General features: G+C 48.2%; 10 protein-coding genes across 10 annotated transcripts; 5 read left to right on the top strand and 5 right to left on the bottom strand.

Moving 5' to 3' along the window:
- The first annotated feature begins 861 nt into the window (after nucleotides 1-861).
- Nucleotides 862-1,523, top strand: LY89DRAFT_446376 (uncharacterized protein). Its single transcript, XM_018207584.1, has one exon. It carries the CDS (start codon nucleotides 978-980, stop codon nucleotides 1,320-1,322), a length of 345 nt encoding a protein of 114 aa, XP_018074906.1. The 5' UTR covers nucleotides 862-977; the 3' UTR covers nucleotides 1,323-1,523.
- Nucleotides 1,524-3,498: 1,975 nt separating this feature from the next.
- On the bottom strand, nucleotides 3,499-4,951 carry LY89DRAFT_730585 (kinase-like protein; the record flags this gene model as incomplete). The annotated part of the gene is made up of 2 exons (XM_018219494.1): nucleotides 3,499-4,017; nucleotides 4,157-4,951. The coding sequence occupies 2 exons, from the start codon at nucleotides 4,949-4,951 to the stop codon at nucleotides 3,499-3,501; spliced, it is 1,314 nt and encodes a 437-aa protein (XP_018074905.1).
- Nucleotides 4,952-5,860: 909 nt separating this feature from the next.
- On the top strand, nucleotides 5,861-8,519 carry LY89DRAFT_640190 (chloride channel-like protein 3). The gene is made up of 3 exons (XM_018211656.1): nucleotides 5,861-6,263; nucleotides 6,321-7,097; nucleotides 7,143-8,519. The coding sequence occupies exons 1-3, from the start codon at nucleotides 6,033-6,035 to the stop codon at nucleotides 8,433-8,435; spliced, it is 2,301 nt and encodes a 766-aa protein (XP_018074904.1). The 5' UTR covers nucleotides 5,861-6,032; the 3' UTR covers nucleotides 8,436-8,519.
- Nucleotides 8,520-9,100: 581 nt separating this feature from the next.
- On the bottom strand, nucleotides 9,101-10,946 carry LY89DRAFT_579513 (uncharacterized protein; the record flags this gene model as incomplete). Its single annotated transcript, XM_018209009.1, has 6 exons — nucleotides 9,101-9,439; nucleotides 9,488-10,113; nucleotides 10,161-10,283; nucleotides 10,336-10,462; nucleotides 10,499-10,682; nucleotides 10,744-10,946. 6 exons carry the CDS (start codon nucleotides 10,944-10,946, stop codon nucleotides 9,101-9,103), a joined length of 1,602 nt encoding a protein of 533 aa, XP_018074903.1.
- Nucleotides 10,947-11,164: 218 nt separating this feature from the next.
- On the top strand, nucleotides 11,165-12,135 carry LY89DRAFT_640184 (uncharacterized protein). The gene is made up of 2 exons (XM_018211655.1): nucleotides 11,165-11,588; nucleotides 11,716-12,135. The coding sequence occupies exons 1-2, from the start codon at nucleotides 11,326-11,328 to the stop codon at nucleotides 12,053-12,055; spliced, it is 603 nt and encodes a 200-aa protein (XP_018074902.1). The 5' UTR covers nucleotides 11,165-11,325; the 3' UTR covers nucleotides 12,056-12,135.
- A 281-nt stretch (nucleotides 12,136-12,416) lies between these two features.
- On the top strand, nucleotides 12,417-13,605 carry LY89DRAFT_682270 (uncharacterized protein). The gene has a single exon (XM_018214474.1). The coding sequence runs from the start codon at nucleotides 12,660-12,662 to the stop codon at nucleotides 13,503-13,505; it is 846 nt and encodes a 281-aa protein (XP_018074901.1). The 5' UTR covers nucleotides 12,417-12,659; the 3' UTR covers nucleotides 13,506-13,605.
- Nucleotides 13,606-13,862: 257 nt separating this feature from the next.
- Nucleotides 13,863-19,472, bottom strand: LY89DRAFT_705425 (uncharacterized protein). Its single transcript, XM_018217450.1, has 6 exons — nucleotides 18,537-19,472; nucleotides 18,076-18,428; nucleotides 17,806-18,005; nucleotides 15,522-17,753; nucleotides 14,704-15,422; nucleotides 13,863-14,653 (listed from the first exon to the last, which is right to left on the bottom strand). Exons 1-6 carry the CDS (start codon nucleotides 19,128-19,130, stop codon nucleotides 14,090-14,092), a joined length of 4,662 nt encoding a protein of 1,553 aa, XP_018074900.1. The 5' UTR covers nucleotides 19,131-19,472; the 3' UTR covers nucleotides 13,863-14,089.
- Nucleotides 19,473-21,878: 2,406 nt separating this feature from the next.
- On the bottom strand, nucleotides 21,879-22,324 carry LY89DRAFT_730579 (uncharacterized protein; the record flags this gene model as incomplete). Its single annotated transcript, XM_018219493.1, has 2 exons — nucleotides 21,879-22,211; nucleotides 22,268-22,324. The coding sequence occupies 2 exons, from the start codon at nucleotides 22,322-22,324 to the stop codon at nucleotides 21,879-21,881; spliced, it is 390 nt and encodes a 129-aa protein (XP_018074899.1).
- A 516-nt stretch (nucleotides 22,325-22,840) lies between these two features.
- On the top strand, nucleotides 22,841-23,612 carry LY89DRAFT_446254 (uncharacterized protein). The gene is made up of 2 exons (XM_018207583.1): nucleotides 22,841-23,166; nucleotides 23,223-23,612. The coding sequence occupies exons 1-2, from the start codon at nucleotides 22,952-22,954 to the stop codon at nucleotides 23,500-23,502; spliced, it is 495 nt and encodes a 164-aa protein (XP_018074898.1). The 5' UTR covers nucleotides 22,841-22,951; the 3' UTR covers nucleotides 23,503-23,612.
- A 109-nt stretch (nucleotides 23,613-23,721) lies between these two features.
- LY89DRAFT_578807 (uncharacterized protein) lies at nucleotides 23,722-26,782 on the bottom strand (the record flags this gene model as incomplete). Its single annotated transcript, XM_018208968.1, has 4 exons — nucleotides 23,722-24,836; nucleotides 24,889-25,927; nucleotides 25,977-26,215; nucleotides 26,269-26,782. 4 exons carry the CDS (start codon nucleotides 26,780-26,782, stop codon nucleotides 23,722-23,724), a joined length of 2,907 nt encoding a protein of 968 aa, XP_018074897.1.
- Nucleotides 26,783-26,867: the final 85 nt, after the last annotated feature.

Below are 26,867 nucleotides of genomic sequence, written 5' to 3'. Positions count from 1 at the left end.
TGAGCACCGCTTGCTTCTCCACGTTTTCTCGAAGGTGGGAAATACCTCTCCCATCCTGGCTTGCACACACATTTAGATAGCATAGTATAGTCTAGTATAGTATCGCACGCCGCTGCGCTTACATCAGGCATCGCAGTCATTTTCCACGATTAACCTTACTGCAACCAGCTACCCTCAGTCTTCGGTCGAGGTGGAGGTGCTATGTCCGAATCAGCCCGGACCTACTATTTCCATGCTGGCTTGATGCTGGGCTGAGCCTTTCAACAGAGACCGTTCCTGTCTGGAAAGGCTAGCCGCTCGTTGATCCATCCACGAGTGAAGCTTCAGCCCGATCAGAGGGACTCGACTTGTCGAATGGATGCGGCCGGTACTGTGAACCTAAAACCTTAAGGCACGGCCAATCCTGTAGGCAAACAAACATGGGCAGGCAGAGGCGGACGGCCACGGCGAGGCCTCATGGATGATGGAATGAATGAAGGCAAGATGGAACGGACCATCTCTGCCTCGGCATCTGTCAAATGAGGACAGTCGAGGCAAAATAGGGAGAGATAGGATTGGGAACGTGGACGTGCGTGCCCTCGCCGCCGTGTGATTCGAAATAGAGACATGAGAGAGGGAGGAAAAAAAGAGTCAGATTTTAGACAGCAGCACAAGCCCGGCAGCCAACAGAGCCAGCGCGTTAATGCGGAAACGGCGTGGTGTCGTGAGAGCCATGAGCCATGAGCCATGAGCCATACTTTTGCCATTGCATTGTGGGGTTTTGTCAGCAAGGATCGACAGCTTCACGGCCAAGTCACCAGAAAGAATATCGCGCTGCGTTGTAGGGTTACTGCATTGCGCGCTGTTTCTTGGTGGCCAGCGGATACTCCGCTCAACAGGCGGTGAAACAAGTACCTACCGCATTACAGTACAGTGCCCTCACTATTTCGTGCCTCTCACCACTCCTGAAGCTATTGCGGATATACAGCACTGCGTTGATGGCCTGCTTGCTTGGTTGCTTGCTGTTCTCCCCTCGATCATTATTACTCCGATTTGGGGGCTCAATGACATGCATGTTCGCGGTGGTGTTCCTGGTACCTGAACGCCGTGCGTGGGTGAGGCGTCACAGCGTGCGAACCGACGAACAGAGGGAGCAAAAACAGCAGATGGATGATTCAGAATCAGAATCAGATCCCGTCGGTTGCGAAAGCGAATCCACAAAGCCCCCGATTCTGACTACGACGGTGGCCAACTCGACTCGGAGAGGGCGCAGTGTCGTTAGTGAGTACTTCAGCCTTGCGGCGATGATGGCCGAGCAATCAGCACCGAGCGTTGAGCATTGAGCATTACAGAAGTCTTCCAGAAGGCCCATGGGAGGACGCTGGAGAGCCCGACAGGATTTCTGTCCCATTAATGATCGACGTCGTCGCGGGTTCCCTCCGAGATGCTGGAGATCTTGATCCATTGTGCTGGGAATGAGCAACAGGACGTCTCCCAGCAAGGGTTGGCGAAAAGTTGGCGAGATCTATTCGAGGATGTGATTGGCATCCTTGGTTTGGGATGGTCAGCCCGTTGTCCTGGGTTGTGCTGCAGATTGGCAGGAGTACGGAGTACAAGATCTGATCTGGCATCTCTCGTCTCGACTTTACCATGTCATGTCGTCCTTCCTGCACGCGGGCGAGATAGGCATCAGCATTAACGAAGGTCTGCTTGATCGGTCACGCCGTCGCCCTTCGCTCCCACTCTGCATTGGCTACCTCGTATTTTCCTCTCTAGCATCGTGAGCATCTCAATTGAGCCTACGAGAGGTGCGGACCAAGCGAATAGGAACAGGAAGAAGAGAGGAGGTTACGGCAAGGACGGATCTCACACAGGAGAAGACGAATAGTTCCCGCAAAGGCGTGTCTCACATTCACACGACTTCATCCTTTCCTGTTGTAGATTCATTCCATCAGACCTCATCCTGTCCTGGCATACGAGTACTTGCTCCCAAACCTCTTACCCTGACGATGCAAGATGATGCCGCTTCCGAATCCCATGACGGGCCGTCTTCCTTTGGGATGTTCACTGCGAGCAAGCAACCCAAGTCCCAAGCCCACATGGCCCCCAGATCATTACCCAAGTGCCGCAAACTAACCTCACCAACCGACTGGCTCATGGATCATGGATGGATGTCCAAACCTCCGCGAGAGAGCGTAGCAAAATGCCAAAAGAAGCAACCCGATAGCAGTAAAAGAGCTTAAAACAAGCACATGAAAGAAAAGAGCTCTCAGAAACGTCAAGGATACCCGTTCCGTTTAACCCACCTGCACCAAACCAAACCCAACCACCATCTCGGACAATGGCCGAAGCGCCACCCCCAAAAATACCGACGGCTCACTCGGCCGTTGCAGAAAAGGCACTCACTGGTACCGCATATGGATAATTCCCGCTAGTTTACCGTTCCACCCGCCTGGGCATTGCTGTACCTTACGGTTCAAGCAATTAAAACAGCCAACTTGGACCTACGAACAACGACAAGAAAAGCACACATCCAGCCACATTTTCTTGGTTCGCATTGATTCCTCAAGGGCAGTGAATCCCCCTTTTCCCCTTTCCCTTTCCCTTTCCCTTCATCCTGAGCGCCTAACGACCTAACGACGACCTTACCTCCGTCCGTCCCCCAAATCCTGCGGCGGCACGTGTAGATTTATCTGATCTCCTTCCTTCCCAATCCCGTCGGGCTGTCCGACGTTTCGTCGTTTGCCAACACCATCAAACAGAATGGGGGTCCGTTCTCAACCTCCTCATCTTCACGATGACTTTGATTCAACGCGATACGAAGACAGCGGCTCACCTCACCGTTGCGGCAAGAAAGCGAAATGAAATGAACCGAAACGAAAGAGCGGTAACACAAGCGTTGAGGCGATGAACCCATCCCTGAAACATTGGGGGCGACTCAGCCACAAACCCGCCATATATCACGGGTATACACTTACCTTGCTTTCCAGAGGCACAGATTTCAATGCCAACCGTGTTTTTTTTTCTCACTTTGTGCTTTGCGTTGCAGACACGAATTGCAGCTTCTCGTTGGTCTATTCTGCGAGTATCGAAACGGGGAGGAGTTCTCATCATGCAAGCTTCTTTCACACCACTTACGGCGCAAGTTCTTCCATTGGTCTTAGTGCAAGACGCCATGTTTTGTATACCGAGCGAAAGAGGTGCGAGTTCTCGTAGTATGGGGTCCAGAGTGATGAGAAGACACGTCTCACTTGTTTGGAGTTTATCCTTTCCTTCACTCGAGTGATTGATCGAAGTCCTCGCTCAGGGTGTGAAGCTTGCGTTGAAGAACTAGCTACTGCCCTATCTAATCAACCCGCCAGTCCGCTCTAATAGTATTTTTGGGGCGTTGAAGCCAAACCGTTGCTAGCTACGAGGTAGTCAAACCTCCGCTCTTACGTTTCTCATTATTATATATGCAAATGCCAGAAAAACAAGGTGGTATGTAAAAGAATTCCACTCCACGTCTATGCTCAACAATCAGGACTCTTGTGCCCATCTCCTCTCTCGCACGGCCATTTCCTTGCCAGAAGCCTTTCGGCTGCCATCAGCTTCTGCTCGCCATGCCCAATACTCACCTAGTCTGATCTCAGCATAAGATGCATAGTCAAAATCTATTTGGGAAATGGTAGCTTGGATCAAGGCCCATATTCCCCAGTAGAAGCCAGGAATTCCTCGCCAGACATCTACTTCCATGAATAGACGGTGGACTTCGGCCTCCTCGTCAGTCTTGGATAGAGGTTGACCTAATTGGGTGAAATAACTCTGAATGTATTCACGAATGAAGTCCAGCCGTTGTGACTGTGTTGGAAGCAGATCATGTTCGCAGTCAAATCCGCCCCATTCTGCAAAATGGTTGGCAATGTCAAATGCTGCCGGCGAAGGCGTGGCATATTCGTAATCAATGAAACTGACTGTCTCTGGCGCGTTGGCATTGTTTGCTGATCGTGGTTGTATGATCACGTTGCCACTCAATAAGTCACAGTGAGCGAAGACAAGCTGGAAAATGTTAGCAGGAATAAATTGAACGTATGGATGGTGGTGATCAGGAGAACAAGCACTAGTGCAAGCCTTCGCTAATTTCAGGGGCACAGGCGAAGTAGTCGTGAGAATTGTGGTAAACATCAGAAAAACTTACACTATTCTTTCCAAGACCCGGCCGATTGCTGAATTCCGCAACCAGTCGAGTCAGTTCCTTTTGCAAGCTTGCTTGTCGTCCCTTCTCGGCTTCTGTTTCCATTGGAAGCGCATATATCCATTTCTGCATTACTGTCCACACGTTTGGTGAAGGCTTTCCAGGAGCCACATTATCAATTGCATTCTGCAATGCAGGGTCTTTCCTGCTTGGAGTTGGAGCAGGCATCCCGAATTGCTCGCTCCCAGTTATTTCTGCTGTCAAAGATTCTCGAGGAGTTGGTATGCAGGGAACAATTGCGTGCCATTCTGCTAATCGGCGAGCCACAGCTCTCCAAATGTCTACCCTTCTAAGATCCGCTGGGGATGTGACAGCACCTCGTATGAAACGGTATAGCATTCCATTCTGGAATCGCGCAAGCAGAACTGGCGCAAGGTTGTGTTGCATGAGTAATTCATGATTTTGTGTTTCTCGTTCGCGATCGATAATGAGGTCAGTCCCTTGGCCATAGGCTCTCAGCAGAACTGCATCGTTGTCTATCTCTTCATCAGATAACCCAGGCTTCTTGTTGATAACCTTCAGTAATGTGTTTGTGATTCCGTCTGTGAATCGAACAAACTCGATCTTTCCATCCTCCCATTCAGGCCGAAGTGTGAGAATCAGTCGCAGAGCTGATGTCTGCGACTCGGCTTGGTTGTAGGTCAAAGGTATGAATCGAACTTTGTGATGACCATTTGTGTTCCCATTCATGCTCCCGTTCGTACGACCATTTACTGGCCTCGAGGTAATTGTGGACATGCCGCGCGTTGCGTCTATTGTAGATTGTTTGGAAAAGTCGGTGTGAAAGGCAGTCTCTAGGAAATGTTAGCAACAATTATCAGCAGAGGGGTCAAGACCATGTACCAAGTCTTTGTTCGAGATACCAAATCTAGTAAACAGGAAATGCCACGGTCCTCTGTACTCTCCGAGTAAATCCGGTGTTAGGTTGGCGAATGAGATATTTGTGAAGCGACGACGTCATAAACCCTGAAAATCCCAGGAACGACAACAACAAGAAATGATTGGGATTCCCCAGAAGCAGGAGTGATTGATTTGATGCTTCAGACAAATCTGAGACTCTGAGTTCGACACTTTGAGACTTAGCGGTGAAGTGGGGGCAGTTGAAGAGCGAAGATACGTCGCGCCGGGTACAAGTCGAATAATGCAGCGCCCCTCGTTCTTGCGGCTCGAATTCGGAATTGGTAAGTGATCTCGTGTACAAATAATGTCGTGCAGATTTCTGTCAGATTGAAGGTCCAGTGAAGTAGGAAGAGGAGAGAAGGCGTTTGAAATTGGAACAGGACGAATGAAGAACTGCGTGGTCTTTTGTCGCTACTTTCACATTGGTCTCGTGGCTCCCTGCCATTTGAGTGCTAGCAATTTTGGTTTCGCCAGGCACGATCGGCAAGTTCCAGCTTCCTTCTAGGTACCTCTCAAATTCACATGCAATTCACGTGCATCAGTTTAACAAGAATCATCTACAGTGATTCCAATCAGAGCTCCGAGGACGCAACGTCAAAATCATCTTCTCTTATCGCTTGAGAATCTTGATCTTGCTATATAAGATACGTCATATGAGCAGACACGTGATCTCTGTGATCCCGCTTCGCCCCACCATTTTGTCGATCAAATCTTCTTATCAGCAATGCTTGACACTGTCCCTTGTCTGCCATTCAACGCTCAACGATAGAAACATATCTCAGCCACCAGTGTGGCCTAGAACAAGTATGGTTACCCCAGATAATCAATCGCGGCAGACTATATCTATTCAATATCGATGTCATTTCCCAAGTCATGAGTTCCTTTCTTCTATTCGCTATCTTTTACAAAGACATAGACAATGTCTCGAGACGAGGAAGCCAACGAGCACACACGACTCTTGGATCCGCGGGTAGCTCAATTAACTGGTCGAAAGCCAAGTCGGCACAGTGAACAATCTCTTCCTCCTCACGATGCTTCTTCCATACTTTCTTCCCAGGTCTCGAAAGAAGAGCAAGAGCTTGCTGGGACCGCTGTGGGAGAAAGATTGCCTTACAATGACTATACAACAATCGATTGGCTTCATGATCTGGTACGATTGCTTGGCTGACGACATTTATCAATTATCATTGCTAAGTAGCTGTATCAGATCAAAGATTCTTTCCGACACCGCGCGATACTTTCAAACAGAAGTCTGAAGGGCCGACTGTTTTCAGCATACGATTCATGTCAAGGATGGTTCGCAGCAGCTTTGATCGGCATCCTTACTGCTGTCGTGGCATTTATGGTCGATGTCGCAGAAGCTACAGTTTCCGATTACAAGCAAGGGTTCTGCTCTAGAAATCCTCTGTTAAACCGCGAAGGATGCTGTACGTCGAAATCCCCTCTACTACGTGTGAGCGAGGATGTAGGGGAAGACTGTAAAGCATGGAAAGTTTGGTCGAATGATTACTGGGGTGGCTTTGCCATCTACGTTGGCTTTGCTGTCTTATTTGGCATCATAGCGGGCGCTGTGACGCTGACGACCAAGGCCAACCTTCCTTCAGCGGGCGGAGACGACGACGACGAGAATGTCGGCGGAGGCCAAGGTCGAACTGTAGGGAAGTCGATGTACATGGCTGCTGGAAGCGGCATACCTGAAATCAAAACAATATTGTCTGGTTTCGTCATTCCACATTTCTTGGATTTCAAGGTCCTATTCGTGAAGGCGGTCGGAGCAACATTTGCTGTTGCTACAGGTATGTGCTTGGGTAAAGAAGGGCCGTTTGTTCACATATCGACATGTGTCGGTTATCTCGTTGCCAGCCGATTTCCCAAATACCAAGAAAATGGGCGGAAAATGCGAGAGATGCTGAGCGTCGCTTGCTCGTCTGGTCTGAGTGTAGCTTTCGGTGCTCCAATTGGAGGTGTACTTTTCTCTTACGAAGTGAGTTTAACCACCTTATTCCGCATGAGTATGCTAATCAGTCAGGAAATAAGCACATACTTCCCTCGAAAAGTCCTCTGGCGAGCATTCTTCTGCTCTCTTTGGGCAGCTGTCGTACTCAAAGCTTTGAATCCAAACGGCACAGGAAAGTTGGTCCTGTTCGAAACAAACTATGGCATCGACTATGAGCCAATTCACTACCTTGTGTTCATCTTCCTTGGTCTTGTGGGTGGGTTATTCGGCGGCGTCTTCTGCAAAGCCAACTTCCTCTGGTCAAAGTCTTTCCGGAAATACAGCATCATCAGCAATCATCCTGTATTCGAGCTTGCCCTGGTCACTTTAGTCACAGCTTTACTTCAATATCCTAACCCTTTAACCCGTGAACCTGGCGATGTCATCATCAAGAATCTCTTAGTAGATTGTCGCGAGCCAGAAGGATCCTGGGTCTGTGCCCAAGAAGCATCCGAGGACAAAAGTCGATATTACGGATGGCTCATCTACGGTACTCTGGTGAAATTGATTCTGACGATCATCACGTTCGGATGTAAAGTACCATCTGGAATCATCATACCAGCTCTCGACGCAGGTGCCTTATTCGGACGATTGGTCGGACAGGCGATACCTAACATCAACCCAGGAATCTTCGCCATGGTGGGTGCAGCAGCTTTCCTAGCAGGCGTTTCGAGGATGACTGTCTCTTTAACCGTCATCATGTTCGAACTCACTGGCGAAGTTGGATATATACCTCCATTCATGATCGCCATCCTGGTCGCGAAATGGGTTGCAGACGCACTGAGCAGTGAGGGGGTCTACGATCTTGCGCAGACCGTCTTAGGCCATCCCTTCCTAGACCCAGAACACGCACTCAAGATCGTGCGGGCTGAAGGGACCTTGGTAGAGGAGCTCATCCCACCAGCGCAGACAATGAGAGAAATCACCGTGGACGTAGGCCCCGAATGCAAGGTCTCAAAGTCATTACTAGCAATGAAGCTATCCCAGCTCAAAGCTCGCGGACTCATGGACGCCGGCTTAGTACTCGTGGACGGAAATAGCATGTTGCATGGCTATCTTGCGCAAGGGGAATTGGAATTTGCTATCAGCGAAGCAGGAGTCTTGGAAGATGACGAACCGGTGGATTTACTGGAAGGACCACTTTCTGCGTTCGTGGACCGGACTCCGCTCACATTGTGCGCCAAAGCGCCTATGGAATATGCAGTCGAGATGTTTGGAAAGCTGGGACTTCGACATTTGATGGTAGTTGAAGAGGGAACTGGAAAGATTGTTGGAGTGATAATCAAAAAGCGCCTCGTTTTGTATTTGGAGGGATTGCATCATTGAATGCATGTATATCACGATTGTAACGTAGAGCTTGTCTGATCCTTTTAGTATTTTATATAGGAGTAGAATGAAAAGTACAATCACGAGAATTTTAACATACATCTCACCTTCACACTCACCTCCTAAATCTTGAACAGACTATATAGTGAATCGTTCTTCTCCCAAGTTCCATCTTAGATACCCCATCGATAATCACCTTTACAGCCTGGAACATTTTCGAGATTTCTTTTGTTGCACGTCGCAGGTCCTGTGCTGTCCCTAAATATAGAATAGGAAGGCCCCCTTATTTGGTTTTGTTGCACTTCGGAGAGGGGACAGCCCGAAATTGCAAGATCCGGGAGGTCCCTCACGCGGCTGTCTAGGGACCACCCAACTCCAGATGTCGGGACTACCTATTTTCTAAATTTAGGGACTACCCGAGGCCTTGCGATGTGCAACAAATATTTGTCGAGGGGACAAAAACGGACAAGGAGGCTGCGTACCGAAGATCTAAAATGAGGCTGAGCGAGGGAGGAAGGAGGTGCGTGAATATGTGTGAATATGCCTAACATCATATATACTTTTCTAAGCTAGCTATATCTCCTCATCAATATGACTGGTCCTGTATTTACTTCCCCCCAGCCACCGCGCAATAATACAGATATACAGTCCCATAAATATACATCCTACTCATCTCTCTCTCTTTTCTTCCGAATCCTATCCGCCAAATACATCCTCGCAGAATGACTCGCCTGCTTCAACCTCGCATCCAAATTCTCAGAGATCCACATCAGCAACCTACTAAAAAAGAACAGCGCAACGAACGAGCCGCTCATGATACCAGCAAACGCATACCAGTAATCCTTGACTGTATACACACCTTGCAAATCACTGACTTGGATAGAGAAGTAGCTGGTCATCAGACTGACGGGGAGGAACAGCACGCTGAGTTTAGCGAGTAAGGTTGCTGCCCGTGTGAGGCGGGCTGTGGATTCCGAGTCTTTTTGAGCGGTGATGTTGAAGTACTGGATACTGTTAGAGAGAGGGGGATATGGGGTGAGTGGGGGAAGTACTGTAGTGACCAGCGCGTCTCTTTCTGCGAGTGACTCTTTCATTTGCTCGATGACAAGTAATTCTAACCTATCACTAAGACGCTCGAAGCGTTGACTGGCAGACTGGGCTAATAAGACGCCTTTATGACCCTTCATAGACGCAAGATCGCCAGAACTGGTAGAATGAGCGACATGAATAGTGATCGCTTTCGAATCCAGGATTCGTTGGACGAGATTCTTATATCCCGAGTAAAGATGGCTCAGTTGACGACCCTGGCGACCTAGGCGATGGAGTCGAGGTATGATCTCGACATCTGGAGTTTGATACGATTTCTTCCACATGTCGAACAGAATTGCATCGTCAAATTGCGCCAGACGTTTCGAGTACTTAGCCACAGTGGTATACACGGCTTGCCAATCATCAAATAGATAGTAGAATAACAAACTAGCACCTTCTACACCCGGATTGGAATGAGAAAGGTCTTCATTCAGAGCTTGGCGGACCGTTTGCATGGAAATAGGATCTACTTGCCCATGGCCATAATTCGACAACTGACTCAGGACACTTAGTGTGTTCGCTCGGAAAGACTTTGGATCTCGTGCATCATGTACCTTGCCAGGATGCTCGTGGAAGGAGAGAACAGTATCTACACACCGTTAGAGAGATCTCAGCTTCCCAGAGTAGATTTCTTACGATCATCGCAAAGTACTAGCCAAGACCATAGTCGTTTCTGAACCCCTTCTGAGATAATCTCGATCTCTGACCTCTCACACTTCGAGGCAATTTCGTGCATGAAGTTTGCACCAACACAAATGACTAGATCCTTCGTCAGCACTTTTAATTCCTTGGTATTCGTCAAGGGCCTTACAACGACTACCAACATCGATAGAATGATAGTTTGTCATCTGCTCCGCCAGAGCATAGTGACTGATCCCATCCACAGATTGTATTCTTGGCGGCTCCGCTTTCTCCAAGGGAACACCATGAGAAAGCTTCTCATCCGACGAGTCTGATATGTCTGCGGGTATGACAGCAGTCTCAACATCGGGCTTCCGATAGAATCTTGCCCTGAAGGTTCTGGCATGCTTATGTTGGACTTTCAGTCTCGCCCCTGGAGGTTCGGTCTTCATGATAGCCAGCAATCTATATGAGAAGCTATAGTGCTCTCCTAGCAGTTCGACTATATCCGTTTGTGTGTGAGGACCCCATAAGTTGCTACAAAACCCAAACGTATTAGCACGGATTCGAATCTCCTTTCAACGCTGGGCATATGTACATCCATCGTACAGGTCGCTCTGCCGGGGCAGGAGTATCAAGAAGACTTTGCACATGCTCAGCCTCTACATCGAAAGCTATCTGAGCTTGTGATCTGCCAAATTCGACGACGAAGTTCCGTGTTTCCTGGAGCAGACCTCGATTCGTACTGCGTTGGTAGACCCCGGCATCATCGTAATTCTCGAATGGTAAATCGTAGGCCATGGTCGCAGCGGTCTCTTGAAAGGTATATTCCACGTCTGAAAGAGGTGGAGGACATGCTGGTTTTGTTTGCTTTCATCGTAGGAAGCGCGTACCTCTGCAAGGCTACAGAGAGGCTGAGACATGGTGTTCAGCTGAGCGACCAGGGGTCTTTTAGCGTGCCGTCAACTGAAAATAGCCCGAAGCTTGTCACTCTGAAGCCCTTCCATTCTTCTAGTGAGTCACGATCCCAACATCAGATGCTACAAATATGACCTCAATTCCTTGGATAAACCTCTGCTTTAATATGTGTTGCGATTTTGTTAGTCTTGTGACTTCGTGCGACCGTCATTTGTAGCACTTCGTTTCGTCCTATCCTTTAGTTCTTGTTACTCGAGTCACGATGCCATACGAGATAATCCAGATCCCGCGTGACGACGAAAGTATTCGTACTTGGGTCGAACAATGCAAGGCCATTAGACTATACGCTCTGAAGACTGCTCCAGAGGCATTTGGATCCACGTACGCGAGAGAAATCGCATTTACCGACGAAGACTGGTATAACCGCTTGGCCAACCCGGTAGCAACAACATGTATCGCAGTACAATCGAATCAGATAGTCTGTTCGCTAGTTGGAATTGGTCCTTTGCCTTGTACTCCAGAAGAGTAAGTCCCCTCGGCCCCAATCCAAACTTTCGAAAATCCAATATCTTAAACTGTTCTCTTTGAAGCATGTACTAGCTCCACTTTAGCAAAGTAACACAGGACCTCGTTTCTGATTTTACCTCTTCAGATCTTCTCCTACCAAGAATCCTTGGGAACTTAGCAAAGACCCAGGTGCTACAGCGCAACTTCATTTCCGTATAAACGGGATGTTCACACTACCTGAAGCTCGCGGTCAAGGCATTGCAAAGGCGCTCATCGAGCGGTTCTTCGAGCATGGCAAAGAAGAAGCCAATAAGGTTGGAAAGAATTTCGTCTGCAGTATTGTCGTCGATGCAGACAATACTCCCGCCAAGAATTTGTATGAGAAGTGTGGTTTTGTATCTTTGATCCAGGAAACCTATCCCGAAAGTTCTAGAGTGGCGATTCTGATGAAGTACCCCGCAACTTCTGAGAAGACGAATGTATGATTCTTCCTGGGCATGGTGTCAAGATCATTGTTTAGGTTTTAGAGCTCTGATAGATAGGTTTGGTGTTCAAATAGAGGTTGCTTTTCTTGTTCGGAAGTATGACTTCTTGAACCTTTTTTTGACTCACTTGATCGCCTTCCCAGCACCATGTTCTCGGCTCACGCAATACGAGCCACCTCCACGAAGCTTATGTTGATCTCCAGTGCTTTGAGATTGCTGCATGTGGCGGTGCAAAGGGACTTACGCCACAGACTCTCATCCACGAATAGAAATGGACTGTATCTGCAAGGTTCCTGGGATTGACCCACCCCGCACTACGTGAAAAACAAGGAACCAACTTCGCCTTGACGTATCAACGATACCGCAATTTTAAGCTCTCATGGGTTTTCTGAAGATGTGCATTTGCCACAGCCATGGGTCTACCAAGAGATAATACCAGCCTTGTTGGCACGTCAGATCATTTTCTCAGTGTCAGACTTTCAACATGGGACAAACATTTGGATATTGAAGACGCGATAGACAGACACGGCCGCTTAGAGAGCTTCAGCGATTCCTCAAGAATCAACATCATCGTTCTCAGCACTTTCGCTATTCCAAATCCAACATGATCTCACGAACCAGAGCCATTCTCCTTGCGCTCTCCTTCCTGTCTCTACCTCTCATCCAGGCTCAGTTCGTGTCGTCTCTCCCACAATGCGTACAAGACTGCATCACTCAATCCCAAGACGACAACTGCCAATCCACGGACATTAAATGTCTCTGTCGAGCCTCAGCCGGCAACTTCCTCCCCGACCTAATCACCTGCATTCACTCGAACTGCGACAACGACCTAGACAATGACCTCCTCCTCACACCCTTACAACTCGCCTGCCAGCTTGCCGGCGTCCCAATCCCCGCAGCTGCCCTGAGAAACGCAGAAAACGAAGCCAGCAGCCTCGCCTCGCAAGTCACCACCACCGTAACAATGAGCGCCTCCTCCTCATCACCCGAAGCAACCACCACCGTGACGGTCACAAGCATCGGTTCCGGCACCACCGTCTACGAAATCTACCCCGTCACGGTATTCAGCACCACAACCATCACCGGCTCGACCATCACCCGATCATTGGCGCCTGTGTTGATGACGACCACCAACAGCGTCGGCTCGACATACACGTTCTGGGTCTCGGACCCGGGTCCTGGGACGCGGACGTCGTTGATCTCGATTACGTTGGCTTCTTCGGTGCCTGTGGGTAGCGATACGACGACTTCGATGAGTGTTGCGGCTCAGGAGACGAGTTCGAGTCTGAGGAGTAGTTTGGGGAGTAAGACGACGAAGGCTTCGGATCCGGCGGAGACGGATAGTGCGCCTTTTACGAATACGAATAGTGGTGGTGTGAGGATGGGAGGTGGTTCGAGGGTTTGGGTGTGGGTGGGTATGGTGGTGGCTGTTTGTTTGGTGTGGATATGATATGATGTCCTGGGGTTTCGGTGAGATTGTACATGTAATGAATTATGAAGGATGGCGTTAGAGGGATACCAATTCATGTAATGTTTTCTGATAATGAAAGGTTGTTACTGCAAGTATATCTTGAACCGTTGCTGAGTTGTATCAGGTAGGTGCTTTGAGTATGGGATGTGGGGGTACAGACTTCCAGACTTTCTCAGATCAATCAGGCTCTATGACCTTGTGAAGTTCGCTCACTGGCAGGAATGTTATTTCGATCTCAAGTCCTGGACCTGAAGCAAACACTCGTTCTCGGATATTGCAACTCCACACAACAGCTTCACTGACATTTCTCGCTTTACAATAACGCATTTCGAAATTCATGAAGTTGGTTTCAGTGATCTATTAATCCTATTGTAACAGAGAACCATGCTGAGAATCCAATCTTGCCAAGCACCACGCTAAACGCAAAGACAAGCAATCCACTTTCATCTTATCATACCTAAACCCCTGCCCTCCTCCCTTCCTGTTCTCTTTCCTCCCTGATGCTTCCTTCATCAACCTCTCAACCTCTCCTCAATTCCTACCCTTCCCCTTCACAATTCTCTTCACCACCCCAACCAACGCTCCCAACCCCCCAAACAACGTCCCAAACCCAAAACTCCACCCCGTATCCTCACCGTATAAATAAAAAAATACACCAACGCCCAATTACTAACACAAAACCCCAAAAAGATCCCAAAATACCCCCACTTATCCTTCGGACTAATATTCAGCGTCGCCATATACTCCGTCCCCGAGCTATACTGGCAGTACCCACAATCAGTCGTTGCATCTGGATTCGTCAGGTATCCTGTCGCAGTCTGCAGAAACGCAGCAGCGTAGCTCTGGCACGTTTGGCCTGGAGGAGGATTAAAGTACGCAGCTTCTTCGGCGGCGCAGATAACGGGCGTGTTGTTCAGGGTCGCGGCGAGGACGCCGCCGATCCAGTAGGTGGATGGGTTGAGGTAGTAGATCCAGTAGCGCCAGAAGACGGAGAGCTGGGAGTAGGGACGCACGACGCCGTTGAAGAGGGAGAACATGACGAAGAAGAAGGGGAGGACGTTGGAGATTACTGTGAAGGAGGGCGCGAAAGCGCAGATCCATTGGCCCCAGGAGGCTTGAAATAGGAACTAGGTTTGTTACTTTTATTGTCATGTGAGGAGCGGTGGGGAGGACGTACGAAGAGCATAGTCATTAGGAAGACGTAGCCGGATGTAGAGGCATCGCTTGGGAGACCGGTGGGCCAGTACCATAACGCCCAATAGATCGTAGCTCCCAGGATCGCAATGGGAATCTCGGCCACCACGTTGGCGGTACAGAAAGCCACCCATCCGTAGATTCTCGAAGGCAGTTCTCTAGCTTCCCAAAGTGCTCTGTTCTGGTAGAACTTTGGGACGACTGCATTGACGATAGTGGGCGGGATGAGCAAGATCAAGAACGAAGTGAACATCCTATCCTGCATATCCGCAATACTATAGCCCAATTGCCAGAATGTAAATCCGTTGAAAATACCCACGATAACCGATGTAAACAATTTTCCATAAAGATAAGAAGGATCACGCCAATACTGGATGAACAGTCTCTTCGTAAGTTCTGTTGTTTGAAGAGCGACTGGAGAGGCGAATTCATACTCCTCAACATTCTCCGGTCGTTGGACTTTACTTCGATCAGCTTTGATGCGTTGGATCTCTTCTTTCATGGCTTTGTTTTCTTCTGAGTTAGCCCATTCTTCGTTCCAGTTTAGTTTCTTGCCATCTTTGCGTTTTCCTCCTTTGGCCGCCGTTTCGAGGATGAATTCAGCGACGTTCTTGTTGGGTGGGCATTTAACCCCTCGGTCGGCGAAGTACTTGATAACAGCGGAGCCGTTGTCACCGACAGGACCGAAGTAGAAGGTGTTTCCTGGGAGCAATAGTTAGTATACTAGCCTCACATGTTCGATAAAGGAGAATTTCCTAGAACTAGGATTGCATTAGATGGGGTCAGTAGAAGGTATCTTACCACCAGGATTAAGAGCAAGAATCATATCAAACTGCTGAATAAGAACGGACGAAGGCTGATGAATCGTACAAACGATAGCTTGCCCAGCATTTGCCAATTTCTTAAGGAATCGAACAATGCTATAAGCAGACTGAGAGTCCAAACCAGATGTAGGCTCGTCCAAAAAGAGCAAGAGATTCGGCTTAGCCGCCAACTCAACACCAATTGTGACACGTTTGCGCTGTTCGACTCCCAGACACCGGACGAGAGCATCTTGCATGTCGCGGAGCTCCAAAAGATCAATGATCTTGTCGACATAGGCAATTTTCTCGGATCTTGGGATATGGCGATCTTGTCGGAGGATAGCAGAAAACTCAAGAGCTTCACGAATTGTTGCGGTGCCGTCGTGAAGATCCATCTGTTCACAGAATCCAGTACCTCTTTGAAACTCCGGACCGAGTGGTTTGCCATCGACAAGCATATCACCAGCCACAACTCCCATCTTCTGTCTCTGCGAAAGCGTGTTCAATAAAGTAGTCTTGCCGGCGCCTGAAGCTCCCATGAGAGCAACCATAACACCAGGTTTCGCATATCCATTTACATTATTCAAAAGTTTTCTCTCGCCGCCCATGTATGGCACCGTGTACTGGACATCTTCCCAAGTAAAGATACTTTCGGAACCGGAAATCTCCTGAAGTGCCTCCTCTTCTCCTGGTCCATCGAGGGTCTGACTAGTTTCCCAAGTACCTCCACTTGATGGTTGCGGCTTGACTCCCTTCTCCTCGTCGGCTGGTGCGGTAGCAGCCTTGACTTTCTGCTTAGAAGCTTTGGATTTCTTGAATTCGAGAGCACCACCACCTCCTGATGTGAAATCGAACAGTTCGGTGGCAATCATGGTGATGAGAATGTACAGTACAGTAAAGGCGATTACGACTCCGAAGTTTCTCCACAAGTGACTGCGAGAGTAGTTGTATGCTACCTCCAGATATGTTGCACCAGGGATGTTGAGTGATCCTGTCTCTGCGCCAGTAAAGGCACAGCCTTGGTATGCTGGGTTATCATATCCAGGACCGCTGGGGACAACTTCAGAGGGAGCGCATGCCAGAGTTCGGTCATAAAATTCGTCTGTAATGACGGCTTCGAAACTGTACGAGATTGGATTGACCCAATAAAGCCAGCCGAACCAAATATATTTCTCCAACAACTGTGGTCGAGGGATCACGTATCCTGTGTAGATGATCAAGAGGTTGAGAGCAATACCAGAGAATCGAACTGCGTCATCGATCGTTGGAGAGATTGCTGCAAACATTCGATAGAGAGCTGTAATGCAAATCGTGTTGACGTAGATGAAAAGGAAGTAGATCCAGAATTTGCTGACGTTGACGTCCAGCTCTGTCAAGAAGTACATGATGATTGAAAATGGAATGACTTGAGCCAGTATCAACGGAAAGTCTTGTAGGACCCTCGCAATTACCACAGCCGAGGGACGATAGAATGCATAATCGTTGTGTCTGGTGGTGACTGTTCGACCGGATACAGCCTTCATCAATTCGGACAATTGGAGCCAGCCCAGGAAGAGAATCGAGAAAAAGAGACTGCCTCCTCGGGAGAATGCACCTTCTGTATTCTTCGATTGACCATAGAACAAAGATCCCACGATCAAGGCGTTCGAGAAAATGATGAAGAATTTGGTATAGAGAGTCGTCTTGTCACCCCATGTGAGCCAGAACTCACGTTTGGTGCATGCGAGAACTTGTCGAACGAAGGAGACGGTATATGACGAACGCTTCGAAACAGTCTTCGACTTGCCCTCTTGGACCGACTGTTTGAATTCTCTGGCATCAGCATGATCCGTCTCTCGTAACATCCTCTCGTAATCTTCCACGTCTTTCAGGACATTCTTGTATGCCTCGCTTTCTCGGTAAGCCTTCTCTAACTCAATGGGGCCTTTGGGAATCGGTCCTTCGAAATCATCCCTAAACCTTCTCTCGGTCGGATCTGTGCAGGCGGTCAAGAAATCCGCAGTCGTCTGCCTATCGGGAGCGTAATATCCAAGGTTGTGAAAGTAGGCTCGAGCTTGATTTGCTGGGCCTTGGTAGATCATTCTACCTTCATCAATGACCAAGACCTTGTCCATCAATTCGTAAATTCCTTCTCCCGCTTGGTACAGCGTGACCAGGGTTGTTCTGTTGGAGATATCGGTCATAACTCGGAGGGAATTGGCGTAATCAAGCGCAGTTGAAGCGTCGAGACCTATTCATTCAAATTAAAATCTGATATAGGGCGAGGTAGAAAGGGGATGTACCTCGTGTGCTGTTATCCCATGCTACGACTGTGGATTTTGTGGCAAGAGTTTCTGCAATGGACACTCGTTTTCTTTCACCTCCCGATATACCACGGACAAATGCATCTCCAACAAGAGTATGACGAGTGTGTGTAATTCCGAACATCTTCAGGAGAGCGCTGATTATGACTGGGATGTCACCTTTCTGGTGCTTTTTTGTTCTGCCATAATGTTAGCCTATAGCTTCCAAAAAGAACGTGTGGCCCTCAATCAAAATCAGAGAACACTTACTTGTTCAACAATGAGAAATTGAGTGTTTGCTCCACCGTCAGTGTAGGAAAATGCTGATCATCCTCCTCATTGTAGTTAACCTCTCCTCTATAATGCTTCGCTTGTTCCTTGGCAGAGATACCACCGTAGGAGACCTCTCCTTCAACACCAGCAAAAGCTCCACGTTTGTTGGCCACGGCCTTGAGGAAAGTGCTACATCCGCTTCCTGGCCTACCAAGAACTAATAGCATTTCTCCATCTCGAACAACACCGGTGAAGTCGTTGATTAGATGTCGTTTTTGGCCGTGGGAACCTGGCTGTGAGAGGAAAGGGATGAATCTTGACAGGATTTTATACAGGTCTGGTCCAAATGTCTGTGATACTGATCAGCGTTTACTCCTTACTCGAATGTGTACAGGTCATTTGGACATTGTAAAAGCCCAATTATCGGCTCCAATGAAGAAGCAAAAAGAAGAACTCACCCCAATAACAGAAGAGGGCAGAGTCTTGACAAAGGTCGTTGTGGCACCAACACCTTGCACTGTGAGATTCTTATAAACGACTCCAACCTTTTTCGCAGACCTTCCCTCCTGTCTCTTCTCAAAATGGCCGTCCTGCAAGAAGTCCCCCAATTCGAAATCCTCTTCCTCCTCCTCAGCGGGCTTCTCATCGTCTTGAGCCTCGAGATCGGGGTCCCTTGGCGCAGTAGCATTACTGTGAGTTCTCGACCGGCGTCGACTTGCACGACTCCCAGCACTCGCGACCTTCCTCAAGCCAGAGGTTCCCGGTCGTCTCGAATCCGACTTCGACGTTCTTGATTTCGAAAGATGGGATAATTCTTTCCTCATCTCCTCGAAATCAATCATTGCATTTCGAAGGTTGACTGGTCCACCAATGTCCCTCTCGCCCCAGGTTCCTTCGCCAGCAGGAGTATCTACACCTGTCGATGACCCGGACGCCTCTTCGGGTTGATGAGGACGTTCTCCATTGTTGTCAACATTATGCAGAGGAACACGAGTTCCTTCGCGGCCCTCTGCGTTCTCAGTGAACATGCGGTCCGACTTGGTGTAGAACATCTTGTAAAGCGTAGTTTTCACTTTGCTTTGATGAACTTCCCAATAAAAGGAATCATAAGAGAGAAAAATGGGAGGGTGAAGGGAAATTTATGAGATAGACGTCAGGAAACGGACTTAGTCTTGGAGTTAGGCCCATGGCTATTTACCTTAGGTTGCGGTAGGGAACCGGCAAGCGATAGAAAATCAGAAATTCGGGAACCAGCAATCCTTCCGCAGGAGATCGCGAATCAGCCAATCACATATGATGCCTGTGAGATTGAGAAAGAATTGCAGTGGAGCCTTAGTTAAGCAACTTTGGGAGCCAAACGGTGAGGGCAACGGGAGCCGTTGACGAGAATGGAGGTAGATTTGGATTTGGAATAGGGAAGGAGTTCCGAGTTGCGGTACCGCCATTAATAATCAACAAGCACGCAACAAAGTGAAGGATGATGCCCACACGGTTGGTTGAGTCGGAAAAACAAATGACGGAAGAGGCCCCGCGTAGTGTAAGCAGCCAAGCGTTAGCGAGGGGGTTAAGTGCCGCGTTGCCTTTCTCAGCCGCTTACCGCAATGTCGATCGCCAAGAGATAGGGGTCTGATATTCGGTGTTAAGCTCTATCTATCGGCGTTATTCTTGCCCCGACTGCAGAAAATACTTAATAATTGTTCGGCGCCCAATCCCATTCTCACTCTTTGACGTCTAAGGTCTCGTATAAAATTTTGACTCGGGACTCTTGTCTGCGTTCTTCGGCCGAAAGTACGGTGAATCAGAGTTGGAGATAAAAGGAGATAAGAAATGGAAAGAAGGTGAAATTTTTCTTCTTCTGCTGTTGCCTGCTTATGCTGTGCTACGTGCTCTTTGACACGTCGGCAAAACTCGAAATGCAAAAGGCACGGAGATTAAGATTGCAGCTGCATAATTCCAACCTCTTTGGTACTGCTGCAGAGTCAGGTTGAGATATGAATCATCATGAGTCGAGTCAAGCATGCCAAGCATCACATGCGGACCATCAAAAGTGAACAGGAGCAGACAGCCAAGTCAACAGGGTAACACAGCCTTGCTGGGCGCTGACAGTGTCGACCCCCTAGAATTCCGACTCGATGTATGTCATTCCTCATCTGAGTCTATGGGCTGTATCAAGACTTGAGCTCAAACTTCAATAATTTGAGGGTAAGCAAAGACAAAAAGTATTACAAACACCTGGACGTCCTTGCCTTACAAGCAGTTCACTTTCGAATCAAGGCCTCAAGCCAGTCATATTGCAAGAAGAGGTTTTGCTGCACGCTACAAGTAAGCAATTCGTTCATAATTAAACAGGGATTGGAAAGTTGAATTTCAAATCCAACCAAGTGGAACTTTCGCCTGCATGGGTGGAAGAGACAGTTGTGCGCAAGAAAAAATGACAAAATCCAAGTAGTTGATCTTTCAGTAATCTCTCTCCCTATCATAAGAAGAAGGAACGAGCAGGGGAGCGATGTGCAACAAAACTTAGAGTTCTTGCTCAATACTAGGTATAAGTAACAAAAATGCTCAAATATCGTTCCAGTGGAACGTTTAGTATCCTTCCTTCAAAGCACTCTTGACGCACGACATTCATTCGCTGAAGCAATGTGTGCCGAAGTTCACTTTCAATGTCAAATTTCCAAACTCAAAGTCTCCCTGTTGAATGATAGCGGAAGGAGCGACGACTGGGTCGACATGCAACAAAACTCAATTTGAATCTCCCTTGATAGTAGAGGAAGGAACGACATCGGACTCGATATGCAACAAAACTCATTGAATGTCCCTCAACGTCTCAAGACTTAAGAAGACTAGGCGCAACTCTATCATACCTTCCCTGCGCAAGCGCCAATTCTTTCTGCTTACCTTCAATTTGAACCTCTCAAACCTGCGAGCAGCCACCCCTCAACCTTCAACAAAGATAAATCACCCAACAAAATATGAAAAAGGGCAAACCAAAACGGGGATCGATTCTTCATACACTTGAAGCTCTTTATGGCTCGTCCGTTTTTGCTCTAATCAGTAGTTGTCGCGGGACAAATTTTTCTGTGATTAAGGCTACTGATCTGTGAATTGTCGTAACATTGCGATCTGCAACAAAAGAATTGGAAGTGTTCACGTGAACGTCAAACATCCGACCTTAAAAGTATGTTCGAGTTCACAATTCCTTGCAGTCAAACATCTTCCTGAATCTCCGTGTTGTCAATCAAGCACTTTGCACTCCTTGAGCACTTAGACATTCAAGCAATCGTTAGCATGACTCAACCAGACTTGTCCTGAACAATACCAGTTTCCAAATGCCGAACGTCTTGCTCAAGATCCACAATATCTGGGACATCAAAACCCAGTTTTCATCACGTGGCTCGGGCGACATTGAAACACACGAGCTTATGCCTTTTAATCCTGTCTCCACTGTTCTCCACTAGGTTGTTCCCAATAGCCTTTTCTTCTAGAAACCCCGGCTGTCAGTGTCTTTTGTATCAGACTTTTCCAGACTCTACTTCCTGATCAACCAGCCAATGGCGATAATTGGACATGGAAAATTGAATGTCCAATAGATCACGATCAAGTGGCAAATATGGGAAAGTAAAGGTTCATCAATGTCCATTCATTTCTTTAGACGCCATGCAAATGCTATGTTGTTATAGAGTGTTACCACATGCTATGTTCATTGAGAGACCTGCTCCACAACACGGGAACAACCCTCCCCTCCCAACACCAATAATCTATACAATAATCCCAAGCAAGCCCAAATATCACTCATCCCTTTACATGAACAGAGCGAAAGCAATACCGAGACCAGCAACCGTGACGAATCCACCGCTTTGTGCCAACATCGAGGGAGCACCGTTGGTGGTGGCCTTGACAGTTCCGCCGGAGGTGGTGGATGAGGAGTTGGTCTTGCCTGTTGATGAGGCCTTTGCTGCGGATCCGCTTGCTGAAGCCTTGCCGCTGGCTGTGGAGTTGGCGTTGGTCTTGCCGGTGGCCTTTGCTGCGGCGCTGGTGGAGGCGTCAGTGGCTGCTGTCTTGCCAGCCTTTGCTGTGGAGGAACCGGTGGCGGAAGCGTCGGTTGCTGCTGTCTTTCCTGCCTTTGTGGTTGACTGAAGTGAGTGTTAGTATGATATCTAATCAGTAGAAGATGAGATGGTAAACTTACGTTTTGAGCAACGGCACCGGCTGCGAGAGCAAGGATGATGATGTTTGAGTATTGCATTTTGAAGGTTGGAGGATTGGTTTGGAAGGTTGGTGGAGAATAGAATTGAATGGTATTGATGAAAAGTTGAAGAATTGAAGACGGATCGACCGATGATGTTATTATGAAGATGATGAGAATGAGGAATGAAAGTTTGGAGAGTCCATGAGCACATACTTATATGTCAACAGCCACTCCCTTGAACACTTTTCTGTATTCTCCACAAAAGTACCATACCTGACGTCTCCTCTATGTTCGGCGCTTTTGCTCGAACCATGTTGGGACGAATCTCCACTTCGCAAGGGTTCGAGATGAGACCTCAAACCAACGTGCTAACGCCTCTCTTCTCTCTTCGACTTGCTCTGAACATTTCGAGACTGTTTTCCCTCACCTCGAGAGTTATTCTAAGGAGACCGCGTAACTGATCTGCCACAGGTATCGCGAGAGGCGGCATGCAGTCGAAGGCACATTATGCCTTGACAGTGGCCAACCTTGTCTCTGAATTGAGACGACGACGACATCGGCTATATTTGGACCTCACGACGACCAATAGCGGAGGGTCGACTCGAGAAGAGGAGTGGCTGGCCGTTGAAACACTGACACTACGCACAGAGCGTCGCCTTGTGTCGCGATGAGTTTTTCTTGGCGATGGAAGACATGGGGACGTTGCCGGCAGAGGGTCCAGATGTAGACGGCTGCAGAGAAGACGGGCGAATAGGGGACGACGAATCTCATACAAGCTTAACGTGCGCTTGCAGAAAATGGAGTCGACCGGGACCCGTTTCCAAGGTTGAAGGAAAGAGGCTGAACATGCCAGAATCTGGAGAAAATCCCGAGGTGGACATAACGCAGGCCTCACTTCGGCACGCTTCACCCCTGCTTCCATGCCCCAAACAGTCCAATACTGAGACATCGTCAGAGCTCTTCGAAACAGAACCAGTCTCAATGCTCACAATTGGGCCCTTCTGCAGAATTTTCACTTGTTTCGATTCTTCGGTCTTCTCATGGTTGGTCAGGGCTTGTTTCCTCGCCAAGGTAAAACATCCTTGGCATCCAAGCAGTCAGTCAAGTATTGTCGAGGGCTCGGATTCATCGACTGTTTGGTCGAGGGTCCAAACACCGTTGAACGTTTAGAAAAGAAAATTTTCATGGTTGATGGGATGATCACAAGCAGAAGAAACTTTGGTCTCCGGAAATGAAGCTTAAAGTAGATAGAGCCTCCTTGATTCTGCAAGATCTTCAGCAAATTCGTGCTCACTGACTTCTACCTCTTCTAAAATTGGATTCCACCTAGACTTGAACAAGCCAGCGCAAAATCCCTCACGTACTGTATGTCATGTGCTATTAATGGGTCCGCCACCTGAGTATGATGTGCAATAATGCAAATTCGAAACTAAGTTTCAAGTATTCACGGTGCCTTAGTTCGAACTCACGGCAAGAATGTTCTGCAAGACACTTCGGACGTTGAACCCGGCTGCTTGCTTGTCCTCTGGGAGCGGAAACTCCTGCTCAAGGAATTGTCTTCCAATCTGTTCTGCGTCTTCCAGTTCTCGTTGCTCATCCGGGGAGACCTTGGCGCAAGCAGCGATGAGGTCCTCACCTCGAGCCGCCAAGATAATCAATTCATCAGCTCTCTCCACGATTGCTGTATCAATCCCATTCATCATAGCACAAGTGGTGCCAAAACTAGAGATGCTTCGACCTGGCACAAAGTTGTATAGGTACGTAATCTGATCTTCAACCAGTTCCGCCTGCGTATCTACACGAACTTCCATGTGCCCAAACGACAACTCTGGTCTATCGCTAAGGAACCCATTCTCGAAGATTTCATGGAAATGCGTGGCTGCAAGGACCTTTGGTCGATTAATACCAAGACTGAGAAGATATTCGAAAGCTCCACAACAGAGACCTGCACCATCCGAGGCGTTGGTACCTTTGCCGAACTCATCAATGATGATGAGAGTACGACTGGTGGCGAGAGTCAAAGACAGTGTAATTTGTTGCAGGTCGATCATGAAGGCACTCTGGTTTCTCGAAACACTTTCCCTTGTTGCGATTCTTGTCAAAATCTTGTCCGTCAATCCTATGACTGCTCTCTCAGCAGGCACAAAACTACCAATATGTGCCATATAGACGATCAAAGCATTTTGTTTGAGGTATACACTTTTTCCTGAGTAATTAGGTCCAGTCATAATGAGCATGCTAGGACCTTCAATGCTCTGCGAAACCGATGAAGCTCGCGATTCGACGAGGCTGCTGTTCTCTTCATCGTCTTCGCCCACTCCTCCTTTCAAAAAGCAATCATTTGCAATGTAGGCTGGGACAGTGAGCTCTTGCAATGGATGGCGACCACCTTCGATGCTCATCACATTGGCTCTCGTCACTTGCGGCGGACTGTATCGGTATTTTTGAGCGCCCAGCGCCAATGCGACAAGACAATCAAGTTCTCCGCAAAGATCAGAGGCGGACACAAGAAGTTGCTCATGCTCGAGAACTTTGACGGCGAGCCCATGAATGATCTCGATCTCCCTATCTGAATCAGGCTTCAGCAACTGCTGCGAAAACGAGTTGGGAACTTGACCTACCACAAATCATGCTCCATAAATCTCCAAAGTAGTCATCCATCTCTTTCATGCGCCGGTTCTTGTAGTAGCCCATATCGTTGCTAGCAAACATCTTCTCCCAGACATCATCTTCTAGGCCTTCCCCTTCATACTTGCCTTTACCCGTTGTCGGATCCAAATGAACCACGGTCAGAAATCCTAGTTGAGGAAAGAAGATACAATTCTGTACATATTGTGTTGCCCATTCTGGTAAATCCTTTGAAAGTAGGGTTGCGACCTGGGTTAGAAGATTGGTCATGCCGTCATATGTTCTCTTAAAATTATCCAGCTCGGGATCTACGCCCGGCATAACAACCGTACGATGTTGCTCTTCCGAGATCTGGAAGTCCACAGTATTCGTGATCATTTCGCCCACACTTTTGATTCGAGCAACCTGTATTTGAGCGACGAACTTGTTCGCAACAGCCACTGTCCGACTACCAGCTAGTTCACGAACGGCGTCTAATATCAGGAGAACATGGAAAGTGAAGCTCTGAATGCTTCCCCACGGACCTCTGCGGAACGCATTCTTCTGGCCTGGAGTGTCGCTGATGCCCTTTTGGAGGTGGATCATCACGGATCGTAGGTCCTTGATCTTCTTCAGACTACGACTGATCTTTCCTAGCAACGTAGAATTATCGGGCCGTAGTAAGACGCTGATAGTACTCAACCTTTCCCTGATGACATTCAAGTCGGTACTTGGGCGGAGGAAAATTTGTCTAAGCTTCTGCTTTCCCTGCGGGCTCTGGGCAAGATGACAAAATAGACCATACACGGACAAGCTCTCCTTTGCACCAGATGTAGACTTGTTGGGTCCTTGCATGTGCGAATTAGGATGGTTCTCCGACTGGATGATTTGGAGTGAAGCCAACGTATCAGCGTTGACAAACATCATGTCTGAAAGAGTGAACATCTCAATTGTGCGAATTCGAAACGCAACCAGAGCAGCCTGATCGTTTGGAAGATACTCAACATTCTTTCGCCTGGATATGTAGTTCAGGATGGCACCTGCACATCCAAGCTACAGCGTGGTCAATGTATCGTAAGACGTGCAGTGCCAGTGTACTTACAGTGACTTTGCTGTCAAGATCAATCCAACCAGCGAGCCTTAAGAGCCTACCTTGGCGACCCATAACACCATTATCCTCATACGGCATACCACCAGCAGCTTCATCTGCTGGAGTCGTGAAAATGATGTTTGGAGCTTCATCGGCAGTGAGTTCGAGGTTGATAAGCATATTCTTAGCCTTCTCTTCATTGAAATCTCCTGCCGTTCGGGAATTAAGGATATAAGATCCGAAAATATCATCTATCACAATCGAAGTAAGTGACAGCAAGTGAATGGTGTCTGGGTTGACTTACTAGCTTCATCTCCTCGATCGATACCTCGTGCATCTTTGGCTAGATGATCCTCCAACTTCTCGTCCGATCGTGTCCTGATCAGAATCAGAGTTGGCTGTGCGTGAAGTTTTAATGTGTCAATAATATCAAGCCCTGCCATCTTGATGTCCTCCATGAGGCAGAGTTTCTCTTCCCTCGTAACGTAGTAGGCACTTCCTATTGTGCCACGGTCTCTCATGTCGACGGCAAGAATGACTTCGTTCATTTCATCCGCGTCTTCACGAGCTTGTATTTCAGCTTCCGTTTCAAGATGCTCTGCTCGTACATCTTCTTCTCCCCGCAGCGTGCTACTGGCAACACTGGAGCCGCGAATCCCAAGGGAAAGTCTTTTCTGAGGTTGGAGTGGTGGTAGAGCAGGTGACGACGCTGCATTGCTCCGAGGCACAGAGCTCAGTCGAGAGAATGACTGTGGTCTGGAGGATGATTGAGATCGGGATGATGTCCCAGATGTCAATCGACGGCGTTTGAAGGCCATCTTGAAATCTTGGTCGCTCAATAGTCAGGGGAGTGGAAGATGTAGGACGGAAGCAGGAAATGTAAAGCGAATTTTAGGTGTCTTG

The sequence above is a fragment of the Mollisia scopiformis genome, assembly GCF_001500285.1.
Source record: "Mollisia scopiformis unplaced genomic scaffold LY89scaffold_6, whole genome shotgun sequence".
NCBI classification, from domain to species: domain Eukaryota; kingdom Fungi; phylum Ascomycota; class Leotiomycetes; order Helotiales; family Mollisiaceae; genus Mollisia; species Mollisia scopiformis.
This window is presented reverse-complemented; position numbering and strand designations above follow the sequence as displayed.

Excerpts from the sequence above, each read along its gene's own strand:
- LY89DRAFT_640184 (XM_018211655.1), top strand. The coding sequence starts at position 11,326 with ATGCCATACGAGATAATCCAGATCCCGCGTGACGACGAAAGTATTCGT. Across the intron at positions 11,589-11,715 it reads TTGCCTTGTACTCCAGAAGA|ATCTTCTCCTACCAAGAATC; the intron begins GTAAGTCCCCTC and ends TTACCTCTTCAG.
- LY89DRAFT_446254 (XM_018207583.1), top strand. The coding sequence starts at position 22,952 with ATGGAAGACATGGGGACGTTGCCGGCAGAGGGTCCAGATGTAGACGGC. Across the intron at positions 23,167-23,222 it reads ATAACGCAGGCCTCACTTCG|AGCTCTTCGAAACAGAACCA; the intron begins GCACGCTTCACC and ends AGACATCGTCAG.
- LY89DRAFT_640190 (XM_018211656.1), top strand. The coding sequence starts at position 6,033 with ATGTCTCGAGACGAGGAAGCCAACGAGCACACACGACTCTTGGATCCG. Across the intron at positions 6,264-6,320 it reads TCGATTGGCTTCATGATCTG|ATCAAAGATTCTTTCCGACA; the intron begins GTACGATTGCTT and ends TAGCTGTATCAG. Across the intron at positions 7,098-7,142 it reads GTGTACTTTTCTCTTACGAA|GAAATAAGCACATACTTCCC; the intron begins GTGAGTTTAACC and ends CTAATCAGTCAG.
- LY89DRAFT_446376 (XM_018207584.1), top strand. The coding sequence starts at position 978 with ATGGCCTGCTTGCTTGGTTGCTTGCTGTTCTCCCCTCGATCATTATTA.
- LY89DRAFT_682270 (XM_018214474.1), top strand. The coding sequence starts at position 12,660 with ATGATCTCACGAACCAGAGCCATTCTCCTTGCGCTCTCCTTCCTGTCT.
- LY89DRAFT_705425 (XM_018217450.1), bottom strand. The coding sequence starts at position 19,130 with ATGTTCTACACCAAGTCGGACCGCATGTTCACTGAGAACGCAGAGGGC. Across the intron at positions 18,429-18,536 it reads TGCCCTCTTCTGTTATTGGG|ACATTTGGACCAGACCTGTA; the intron begins GTGAGTTCTTCT and ends TCAGTATCACAG. Across the intron at positions 15,423-15,521 it reads TCTTGCTCTTAATCCTGGTG|GAAACACCTTCTACTTCGGT; the intron begins GTAAGATACCTT and ends TATTGCTCCCAG.